Source organism: Aulonocara stuartgranti, assembly GCF_965226115.1.
Source record: "Aulonocara stuartgranti genome assembly, chromosome: 22".
Classification (NCBI taxonomy): Eukaryota; Metazoa; Chordata; class Actinopteri; order Cichliformes; family Cichlidae; genus Aulonocara; species Aulonocara stuartgranti.
The window spans coordinates 19,331,768-19,344,251 of record NC_138957.1 but is presented as its reverse complement, the minus strand read 5'-3'; the positions used below and the strand labels follow the sequence as shown (position 1 = coordinate 19,344,251).

Genomic DNA, 12,484 nt, shown 5'->3' with positions numbered 1-12,484 from the left:
TGTGTTCAAGGCACACGTGGGCCAGTGTGCATGCACTTTTCCATGTAATGATGGTATCTTACAGTATGTCTGACTAATACAATTGTGCGCTCACGCAGGCGCCAGCGCACGGTAAATTGTTTATGCCACAGCCGCCAACTCTCGAAAATTCACCCAGCATGATTGAAATCCATTGTCGTTTTGAAGAATGGGATTTGCCTGTGTGAAGTAGTCTCAAGTGGCATATTACTGCCACTGTTATCACATCATTTTCTGGGTCTCCACTGGTACTCTCGGCGCGCACACATACACATTCGCAGAACCACGCGTACACACGGAGGCAATTCTAGCTTATGAAGTGTGTAATGGAGATTGTTTGACTCTATCGCCCGATGATAGACTTTGAAGTCATTGTGGCCTCGATGAATAATCTAAAATATCAAGGTTAGGCAATGTTGCTCTCATTTCGCAAGGTGATTTGAATACGAAATGACCTCCCAGCTTTGCGTGCGATGATGAAATGTGCGAGGTTTTGATATCACATTGTTTTTTTTGCCTTGAGTTATGGGTTAGCAAAGTCCTCCCTGTAACATATTGAACTGTTTCTCAGGGACCACGTTCCTCCTAGATATCGTTCATTGCAACAATCCTGTTTTAAGCGAGTGATGTAACTTGCGTGTAACCTTAGAAAAGGCATGTATCACAAGTCAGCGGGGGGATAAAATCTCCTTTCTTTGAGCTCGGCTGTAAGAGGGTACGGGCGAGAGGGAGAGAAAGACGAAGAAAGGAAGAAAAAAAAAGCGAGAAAGAGGGAGCGATTTTTGCAAACACTGAGGATCACGTAATCACGGACGATGCGAACGGGTGATGTAAGTGTGAAGACATCCCTGTGAGTGGCAGGTAGTTGTCCAGGGCTCTGCCTCATTTCTAGGTTTGATTAAAGTTACAAACCAGAGCAGATCGAGCTTTGCTTTGTTATTTTAACGGGAGGGATGTTTGGCATGATTTGAAGAACAGAGCATATTCAGTCACTGTTGTCTTAGTCTGCAGTTGTTGTTTTTTCAAATTTTTGTGTGCCTTTATGACAATGAACGACAATCCAAGTAAGCAATGCTTAGATATAAAGAGCTACCAGCAGAATAATGGTGGCTTACACTCCAAGCTGACTCAATACACAGCAGACCGTGCAAATATAAGGCTACTCCTTATGCAAAATCCTAATTCAGTCAGATATCAGTGAAATAACCTTCGACACTTTCAATATAATACCACAGTAGAAATATGCATTTGTGCGCACATTCCCATCAGTTTTTAACTTTCTTTTATTCAGGCCGCCTATATTCCAAATATTTCCGCTAAGAGCTCCTTTAGGGTGCTTTAGATAAAACTGCGCAGGAAGTGGCTGTTGTGCGAGACATTAATCCCTGTCATCTAGCGTGATCGATAAGCTCAGCACCTCGGCATGCATAAAGTGTACTAGTGAAACAGCACACATTGGAGAGACTCTTGTGTGCCTTCATAGCTAATTGGTGCCTCTTCAACAACTGTTCTCATCCTCTTCAATCCATTAATTCCTAGACAACAGCACTTCTGAGAAGCCGTAAAGTGAGTTAGCCAAAGTCAAAGCACTCATCACCCCCCTTTCCATTAAAGCTCCGCACATCAATACCTGTCCACTCCTGGAGTACCGTCGTCTGGCCACAGATCTGATGTTATCCCTACATGATGTAACCGGCGGTTCACTAACAGGCCTAATAAATGGACAATGCATGTGCCTGTCCATTAACTTCTAACATGGTGTATTACACTTGAGAAGCCCAACTTTTTCAAGGTTGTTTAAGGGTGCTTTTTGGATTGAATTATGCATGAGGGAGGGAGTACTTCCTATCGTTCAGCTATGTAATAAAATGAGCCTGTCTGATTGTCCTTCAGCTCTGATACATATTTTTTTTAATTTAACAGTATACGTGACATATTGGCTCATGAAAATGGATAGCACACAGGTGTAAGGTTTGCTTTGACTTGTTTTCAGGAACGTGCTAGAGTTTTAAGATGTATCTGTATTTTTTTCCCAAAACTGGGTAAATTACCTTGTGTAGAGAGAATTGCCATTGATTCAAGGGGCATAGCAATTGTAGAGTGAATAGCTGGATGCCGCCTTTGTTGGTTAGTATGAAGCCATTGATGTTATTCTGGTTATGTACTTTGCAATCAAACCAGAGACAGACGATGCTGTTTGTAAGTCACATACCTGTAACTTTGTGTGGGGGTTTGTGTGTGCAAGAAACTGTTATTGCCTGGATACACGTGTGTGTACGCATGTGTGTGTGTGTGTGTGTGTGTGTGTGTGTGTGCAAAGGTTTCACACTAATTCATTCTTCATCCTTCATCTTCTTTACCTGAGGGACAGCAGATGAGTTTTGAATGCTTTCAGGGTTTGTTTCCCTCATCTCTAGCTGATGACTACCATCCAATCACGACATTGACCCAGGTGTTATTCTCCAATTACAAGCCTGTAACCAAACTCATCTTTTCATACCACCGCAGGGCCCAGAGTTCCATGCAGGAGTCCGCGTGGATTTGAAGTTACGTATTACATATTGTGCATCAAATAGACATGTTATAGGCTTGTAATGTTGAAAATTGTATCTTTTTTTAAGTCATGGTGCTGCAGCTGTAAAAATGCTCCAATTCTAGTTGTTCTACTTGGTGGAAAAACTGCATCCTGTTATATCATAATATTATAATATGGATTTTGTTTAATAAGGCGTTACTAAAAGTCTATTTCAGATAGCGTTGTGCTGATGCGAGCCATTTTGTGTATCCATTTTCCTAACTAATCACAAAGTTTCCTGATTTGCAGCCTTTCTATACAGAACTTATAGATGAAGTGAACTGAGCCAGAAATTATCACACAATTATAGAAAAAAAAGCACCATACAGACCTTTGGAAAGCACGAGCCATTGAAACAGAATAAGCACAACCATGTGTGATATAGCGGCTTTATTTAATTTATGCTTGTTAAGTATATACATGCAGGGCCTTTTTGTTTGACTGGAAAATTATGAATTACCTTGGGTCCTGTCACCGAGCCATCTTTTTTAATGACCTTGTATTTTCGTAGATCATATTTTAGGAAAGTATAGAGGATATGATAGCTGGCAGCCAGAGGTAAGACTATACGTTTCCACTAGCTATGTCTTGAGTTTATAAAATAAATAGTCCAGATTTTTTCATATTATGGTGAAATTGGAGCAGTAAAGCTTTCACAGTCTGGGCAGGAAAGGTTGTTTGTGTGGGTGCGCAAGGAAAGAGGTAGAAAGAGAGTGGAAGCAGGAGAGTCAATGTAAAGGACAGTAAGTAGAAAGGGTTCAATAGTCTCTCTGCTCGCTATACTTTTCTTTTCATATTGACTTTTCTTTAACCTCCCTTCCTCTGTTCTCTGCTTAGCTAATCAAATTTTTCCCACTAATATGCACTTTGTATCCAATCATAGTGCTCTGCTGTGCAATGTGCAACCTTTTCCTCTAAATTCCAATCAAGCTCTCCATCACCAAGTTAAAGCTAAGTCAGTAGTAATCTTACATCTCTGTGTTCTGCATTGATGGTGTAACTGAATGTGACCCTAAAAGCATTTTAGGCTCAAGGTCATCTGGCTTTTAGTTGCCTTCCTGCATCCATAAGAGTCACACGGTCTCTAATATGTGCCAGTGTGGTGTGAGACAAATGTATTCAATCCTCCCAGGTACTCTTCAGTTGACAATGATAGGACAGTTAGAAGGCAGGAGTGCTGTCTTTATCCCTCCTTTCCTCTTTTTTGATCATCTGAGTGTAAGAATCTTAGGGATTACTGGAAAATCCTTTACAGTTTTGAATATCTTGGGCAAAAATGACTTATGATTATTTCTTTGTGATTACACACAATTACCCTAGCAGCTACAGCTTAATTAAATTAAAATAAACCTTTGTTTCTTTGTATGTGAAAGCCTGGAGAAGCTAATCGTTGTTCTTGAACAGGCTGCTGGTCATGATGATTCGCGCCGACATGTTGTATGTCTTGTTACAGCATTGATTCTTTTATCGAGCTACCTGAAATTCCTTCGGCTTACTTTCCAAACATGTTGAATAAATAAAGAAGCCCTAAACGTTCAATCGCAGGCAGAGATTTAGAGCACTTTTTAGAATTTTGGTGACATCTCCATCTCTCACTCGCCTGTCTTCTAAAGTCAAGCTGGCGTGACTAAAATACTTCACACATACTTCGTCACAGTGCACTTTGGCTGCAGTGCTTTTGAGATTTGGGCCTGGCTAACAGGCTTAGGCTCCTCTGTCTCTCTCACGGCAGTATTTCTCCTTCTTTTTACCTAAACGTAACATTATGGCACTGTGGATCCAAGCAATCAGAAAGCACCAAGGCCAACGTTTACTATTTGTGTTCTGTGGCGTATGTAGTATATGCTTTACTTAGTTGAATGCACAAATGCTTTAAAAATTTCCAGAGGAACAGAAGTGAAAATATAAGATGGTGTAACAACATACGCATTAAAAACGTACTCACAAACACATTTTGGGATTTTGGTCAAATGAATGATGGGAAACACCCGGGGGGGGGGGGGGGGGGAACATGCACAATATCTTTGCACTTTTACCACACTGTGATGCATTTTGGAGTCAAATCAGATCTATTCACACTGGTTACAGCAAAGTTCCCAATGTCATAGATAATACTTTACTTTCTCTTGCAGCTCCTCCTTCCTCCTTTTCACACTGTGCCACAGATACATTTGATAAGAGTCTGTTCACTTTGTGATAGGCTTGTTACTGCTGTTGCAGAGAGAAGTTGTATATCTTGTCTTGCACATTTTATATGGTCATTTAACTGGTGAGCACAAAGCAAATTTATTAAGTGGAAACGGTCATGTCCGAGAAAATGTTTTGCTTAAAAAAAACTGTCGTCTTTAGTGTTTTGTTTGACTGTTTTATTTAATGTCTAATTAGTTTATAGGCTATCTGGTTGTCTGCTGTGATGCTGTCTCAAACAGATGTGAATATACTATCCAGAGATTCAAGCATTAAGGCAGTGTGAGAGTGAGTATGTGTATTAGTTTGAGTGTAATGAGCACTGCAGTCATTAGCTGGGACGGGGAAGGGGTGTGGGCTGCAGGATGGCACAGATGGTGGTGGAATGAGACCCGGACTCACTGCAGATTTATGCTTCTCTCTCAGGTGTCTGTCTGTGTGTCTCTGCTTGCTCACTCTCATTTCTCATTTCAAAGTCAGACACTGTGTGCCAAATGCGTAAGATGAGGGGAGCCATCTCTTTCCACATCGAGTCTCTCTGGGGCTCCTCACAAACATTTTGTCATCAAAATAAATTCTGCTGCCCTTTGTACTGTACGTGCATTTGTGTCGTTTTTGTAGGCATACATTTGCACGATTTCCATTAATCAACGAGAATAATTCAGCTCTTTTTGAATAGCAACAGCTTATCAAGAGCATATGTTCTAACTGTGAAGATTTGGAAAAATAAATGCTCATTTTATATTTGATCTCAGACGCATATTAAAAAAAAATGATGGGCTCCTGTTTACGACCGTGTTGCATCACCTCTTCTTTTAACAACACGATAAGCGATCGGGAACTGCCATAGTTTGGAAATCAAAATATTTTCCCGTTCTCGCTTGGTGTGCGATTTCATCTGCTTGTAAGTTTGAGAGCTAATTTGTTGTATTTTTCCATATTGCGCCAAATCTTTTTATCTGGTGACACAACTGAACTGCAAGGCAAACCAATGCTGTTGTAATAAAGCTAGAATCTGGTTTATCATTGTCTTCCTGACATGTCATCACATCAGTGCCATCTGGATGGCAGCATAAATTGCTTCAAAAACCTGTTCAGCATTAATGGCGCCCTCAAAAATGTATTAAATGAGCTTGGCCAAAGAAAAGTTGGTGGCTTTTTTGGCTCTTCTCTTTATATCATTTATATATAAATACCTTTTATGATCCATCTATCTTCTGTCACGGGGAGAAGCAGCCAAAGCAGAGGCACACAGATCTCCATCCCTCCTGCCATCTTCACCAGCTGTTCATGGATTGAAGAGGTTGGACACTAAGTCGTTCACAAGCCAGCTGAGAGATTTAATCTCTCCAGTGTGTCCTTGATCTGCCCCAGGGACTGCTCGATAGCACACATCAGGAAAAGCAAATTTAGGAGGTGCTCAGGAGGCATCCTAGTTACATGCTCAAGCCACGTCAAGTGACTCTCTTCAATGTGTCAGAGTAGCAGTTCTACTCTGAGCCTCTCCCAAACAACTGAACTCATCATCCTATCTTTGAGAGAGAACCCAGATACCCAACTGAGGAAGCCACTTTTGCCGCTTGTATCCGTACTGTATCCCACCTGGCACAGAATGCGAGGCGACAAAAATGCTGCTCGTTTCTACTTCACGGTATTTTGCTTTAATATTTTCTGTCTTCTTTGTCTTTGCTCAGATCGCACTGGGAAGCGCTCCATCATGCCCGACTCACCTGCGGACGTCAAGACACAGTCCAGGTTGACCCCCCCTACCATGCCACCCCCACCCAGTACACAAGGAGCACCCCGTAACAGCTCCTACACACCAACTACATGTGAGTAAGCAAAGAGGACGTGTTTATTGCTGATTGCTGATATAAGAAAACCTACTTTTATTGCAGACCGTGACCATGCTGCAAATATGGTCCAGTGTTACAGTGAGAGAAATAATGTGACTACTTTTGCTATTAATGGCCAACCAGCAACAGCCTGCTGATGAGTAGGAAGGAGGTCAGAAAATTACCTTCCTATAAATGTTCCCAGCATTGCTCAAAGATCACAAAGAAAAAAACAAAGCAAATAATCTTAACACAGTTAATATTTTACACTAATGTCACAGCTCAGTCATGTCCCGGCTGGGTGTATGGTTGGAGGTATAACAATCATATAAAAATTGCACTCTAAAAATGGTGATTGACAGTAGATTTGCAGAAGCTCATACATATCAACGCAGTTCCAGCATGCGAGTTATCATGGTGGACGTGTGGGACTCGTGAGACCCTCTTATCAAGTTGCATTGAGCCTTTTCAATTCTTTCCCAACAAGTTCATTAACACCCATGCTTACAAACTGTTGGAGCAATGCCATGACACGCACATAGCTTGTGACGAGCAAATTACACCCTAGTATTCACTCAGAAGAGCATACTTAACCACTTGCATGAAGAGCACTAGAATCAAAGAATCAGAGGCCCTGTGTGCTCAGAGCACTTGAGTCTGCATTGGTACTGCTGGTACTTTGCAACGGCTGAATTATTTTGTTCATTTTTAATCACATACCCCTTTTTTCATTTATGTTATTTACTTTCTCTCCCTCCCTTTGCATCTGTCTGTCTGTTTCGCTCTCTCTCTCTGCTGCAAACGCTCACACACCACAATTAACATTGGGGCTTCCGTGCAATGAGGGAGGAAAGGCCCAACTCTCTCATTACACATGCCAAAGGTTTTAACAAAGCAGTATGCTTTGATTTCCATCCGACGTAATTGTTACCAGATGCAGTTTGAGCATCTCGTCTCTCTCCTCTCTTTACAGTGGTGGGTTTGGACGGCGGCCAGAGGGGGAGTGAGTGGATCGCTAGTCACAACCTAATCTCATTAGAGAGAGAGCTTTATGCTGCCTTGTATCTCTTTGTACAGCAACTCCCCCAACACACACACAGACACGTATAGCTTCCGCGCTGTGGAGCACAGGGGGGGGTCTCACTGTCACCGGCATGTTTAGAGCTTCGGGAAGAACAGAAAAGGGAGACGGAGGTAGAGAGAGGCAACGTGTCTCCAAATACAGAAATATGTTTTTATGGGAGGATGCCGTGAAGGTTCAAAGGAGGCGCACTAATTGGAAACAAATGCGGACGCTTGCGGATGATTTTAGGGGAATGCGCATCGTTTGAAATCACTGGAAATCACAAAGCTGTTGTTTCCTCCATGATTTGTACGTAGCGGGAGGAAATCCAGTGTTACTTTAACAGTAATGTGATTTTATCAGAAATAAAATTTACAAAAATAATAAGAAATGACGTCAAGAAAATGCAATTAGCAAATGCCGTGCTTTCCTGTCTGTTGCTCACATTATTCTCTATGTCCTTATCTCACACAGTAACCAACGGCAGTAGCCACTCCCCAACGGCGCTCAACGGCGCTCCATCTCCCCCAAATGGTTACAGCAATGGTCCTAGCTCATCCTCCTCATCGTCTCTGGCCAACCAACAGCTGCCTCCAGCCTGTGGTGCCCGACAGCTCAGCAAGCTCAAGCGCTTCCTCACTACTCTACAGCAGTTTGGGAACGACATCTCACCTGAAATTGGCGAAAGAGTCCGCACGTTGGTGCTGGGATTAGTGGTAAGAACCTTTGGTGTCTGTGAGCTGGATCAGTGTTCTTAGAGAGGAAGTAACTGCTTGGTGCTGTTAAAATGTGTTAATATGTGTAAATACAGTATTGTGCAACAATCTTGAGTGAATCTTTATTTCCTTATATTTTGATTCCAAGAAGTCAGACTTTCTTGTAATTTTTTAAAGTGGTCTTGGGCAGTAGTAAACAACTTAGTGAAGAACACATTTTAAATTATATCTTTAGGCACTTTGTTACTAGCATCCTTTCAAGAAAATCTTGAATTTCTGATGCCAATGATAACACAGTTTGACAGGTTTAAATAGCATGTTTTCAACAACAAGATGACTCTCAGAGGCATATTAGTGTATCTTGGAAGATTTTGAACAAGTAAAAGAACAAAAGAAGAAGTGGCAGGCCTTAAAAAAAATATCTCCAGCAGATGAGCGTTGGCTCAAAACCTTTGTAGAGTTTCTGCCTTCAAAACTGATATCGATCGGTGACGTTAAAACTCATTCTTGAGGATCACACAATGCCTGGCAAACAGAGAAAATACAGCAGTGACATGAGGCTGGCAGCATCCATCTTTATACAGCTGATCGACAATGAATTTAACTACACTGCTGTGATTTCAACTGAAATGTAACAACGTGGAAACGACGGCGATATGGATTAGACTTCCCATTCCAGCATCAAACTAATGTTGTCACTAAGGGTGTGCAGGTGTCTGACAACCTAACATAACTCACCCAGTTGCATATTAAAACTGTTATTTATGTAGCTAATGAATAGATGTAATTGCAATCAAGTGATGACTGTGGCTTTAAGAGGATGCTCAAATTAAAGCATTACTGCTAATCACACTTCTAACCCTAATTAAGATCCAGCAAATAGAGGGAATAAAACAGCATTTGATATTCAACATGTAAATCAGAATTTGTCTGAGTTCGTCAATTATGAGAAAAATGTAGGAAAAGATTGAAAAATATGAAGGTTTTAAGTACAGCACATTCTTTACTGGAAATTCACATTGGTACCACGAATGTTAATATTGGCATTTCTGCAAAATATACATCGAGTACATTTGATAAGACAGATGTGTTTCCCAGTTTAGTTGACACAGTTATGCTAAGGATATATCAGGGAAAGGATTTGGTGTAAAATACAATGTGCAAATCTGGAGATTTACCACACATCTTTGTGATCTGAGAAATTTTGAGCTTAATGAGCAGGGGAATACAGAAATAATGATTGAATGTTGTGCAGAAAAGAGGAGGAGGCGGAGGAGAAGGAGGGAGGAATTTTTTTAATTAGCCACATAGAGCATAACCTCCTTTTGGCTTCACTATGTTTATTTTTCTCACCGTCTGCATACGCACATGCCTCTCCTGTGTCCTTTTGGTTTGCATACCTCCCCGCCATACACCCCCCGTCTTCCTCTCCCGCTCACTGTCTCTCTGTCCCTCCCCCTGCCTCGCTGAAAAGAGTGACACCGTTAATTAGCTGGTTGTGTGCTTGGGAGAGGGAGAGAGGGAGACTCGGGAGGTTTCACTAGCTGTCAAGAACAGCCCCTACGCAATCTGGGCGAACAGATGTAAGACTGAATGTAACAAAATTCAGGTCTGGGAAATAACGCTGAGAGTGTTGGGAGGAAAAATAATATCTGCAGCTTTTTTTTATGCTCTCTGTGTTGCTTGATTTTTCTCTCCTCCCCCCATTTATTTTTTGGGTTTTTTTTTTTATTGAAGATTCCTCTGCCATGTGCAAGCACACCTTTTTCCATCTCTGCTTTTTTTTACCTCTTCCTTTGTATTCTGGGAATACCTCATGCTGAAAATTAAAAATAGTGACACTGTCTTGTCAGACACTGATGTAGTTTTCAGCAACTAGACTTTATTTGGGTGCTAAAGTTGACAAGTTGCAATGCGTAACCCACTTTTTGACCGACCCCCCCACTGCTTCAGACACTTAAACCATCTCCACATTTGCACTATTACAGGGAAAAAAAGCACACATGCTCAATAAAAGTGCACACACATGCACACACTGTTTTTCTTCACAATCTCCTGCTGCTGAAATGTATTTTGGTTATTCTTCTCTGTGATCAGTAAAAAAAAAGAGAGAGAGTTGTACATAAATGATAAAACATTGATCCAGAAAAGAATGCTTGCCATGCACACATGTACAACAGAAAAGTTGTGTGAATACCCCATGATTAGTTTGATTAGCATAAATTATTAAATGCAGTGCATTATTATCCATGTCCCCGATGTCTTCCAGATATAGAAAATCCTCATTGTGTTTCAGCTTCTGATTATAATTCACGAGCGGACATGTGGTAATGTGAAAATAGAGTGGAAAGCCACAAGCAACTATACTTAAATGATTAAATAAATACAGAGATAACTGTTTTTAAATGAGCCTGTATCTCACGTATGATAAACTCCATCAGCGTTCGTACAAAAGCCTTTTTAATCAGACACATTTGTCCTTCGTGCAGGATGTGTTTGGATGATGTGACTCCTGTATGTGCGTTTGTTTCTGATGGAAGGAGATGTGTGCCTTTGTTTTCTGTGGCTCTTTTTCGCTGTGGCCTGCCCATATGCTTCCTATTACAAAACCCAAAATGCTCAGTCCAGGCCAGGATATAGCTTAGCTTCCAATAAGTAATATTATCACTTAATGCCTTCCACATGGATTCATGTGTTTGTTTTTTGTGTCTCTCTCTTCTCCAGAATTCCACTCTGACCATCGAAGAATTTCACTCCAAGCTGCAAGAAGCCACCAACTTCCCTCTGCGACCTTTTGTCATACCCTTTCTGAAGGTAGAGGCATTTCAGTACACGTTTACAACAAGAAGGTTGCCCGCCTGTTTGTTTGATCAATGAAATCTGGAAAGCATTTAGCCGGCACAGATTCCAGATGTGCATACTTATGTTCACGATATTTATCCCTGTTGTTGCTCTTTTTTTTTCTTTTCTTTCTTTTTTGAGTCTCTCTTCTTTTTTGCACTTTTATCCCGTCTTTCATCCATCCCTCACTTGTTTATTTCTTGCTTCTTACTCACTTTCTCTGCTGTTGACGAGAAGCTTTCAGGGTTTTCTTCTTTTCTTTTGCTCAGTCTGTCTATATAGTGCAAAACGCTGACACAAGGCAGAATTTTTTCTTATAAGAGTGTTTGGATGGAAAGAAGTTGTTGTTTTTTAAAGATAAACACAGTGAATATACTGAAACAGAATGACTGTGGTTTTATCCCCAAGGACAACGTATCTATTTATGTCCTCCTCATCTTCATATTGGTCTTTGGCTTGTTTTTGTCATTATTTCCCTTATTCCCACTAAGCTGCATTTCAACCATTAACATGGTATGTTACTAGAGGAAAGAACACTTTCTTAAGCATCTGTGCCCTTCCCTCAGTCACAACAGCATATCTCTCATATCTATCACAGTGTGGAAGATAAAAGTGAAGGAGATGAAATTATTTCTATTTGTATCCACAAAGGGAATAATGTTTATTTAATGTGTGGTTTGTGTGAGATAGGTGCATGTAGTGCTTTTTGGTGCATATTCTGAAGGCTAAACTAGGGGCTGAGACTGGGGGCAGTAGCGTGATTTGTTATGATAGTCACGGATGACAAATGAGACTGAGGTTTATACTGAGCAGCAGAAGGTTAGACCATGTAATGGGTCCAGGTGAAGTGGAGATCAATATCAGTGAGCTACTGAAAGATGGAGAGCAGCGACGGGTGTAATATTTAACGCATCACTCATTTTTTGTTCTTTTGCACACCTCTGTAAAGGTAAAAAGCTCCATTTTTTTCCTGTTTTCTTCTCCAGTCTTCTTCTTGATTTGCATCAGTCTTTCTTATGGACTCTCTGCTATTTGTAACTGAGCAATCTGGGAACCCATCCGCTATTGTCTCATGACTAATCTCTGGGGACAATGGTGAATATTTCAGTGCTTCCAATGTAGCCAGCGGATATCCGGATCAAAACTTCCCGTCTGGGCATTGTTTATGAATGCAAATCAGCTTTTTCTATTCAGTTTTTTTTTAAAAAGCAAATAAAAAACTAAATCATCATCAGACCATAGGTTGCGG

At 41.0% G+C, this 12,484-nt stretch overlaps 1 protein-coding gene across 4 annotated transcripts in view; it reads left to right on the top strand.

The window, feature by feature from the left end:
- Positions 1–12,484, top strand: part of runx1t1 (RUNX1 partner transcriptional co-repressor 1) — a 57,113-nt gene that overhangs the window by 27,969 nt on the left and 16,660 nt on the right. For all 4 annotated transcript variants that reach the window (XM_082520348.1, XM_082520347.1, XM_082520350.1 and 1 more), the window contains exons 2-4: positions 6,475–6,612; positions 8,153–8,394; positions 11,119–11,208. In XM_082520348.1, coding sequence (XP_082376474.1) covers positions 6,475–6,612; positions 8,153–8,394; positions 11,119–11,208 — 470 coding nt within the window. The remainder of the gene's footprint in view (positions 1–6,474; positions 6,613–8,152; positions 8,395–11,118; positions 11,209–12,484) is intronic.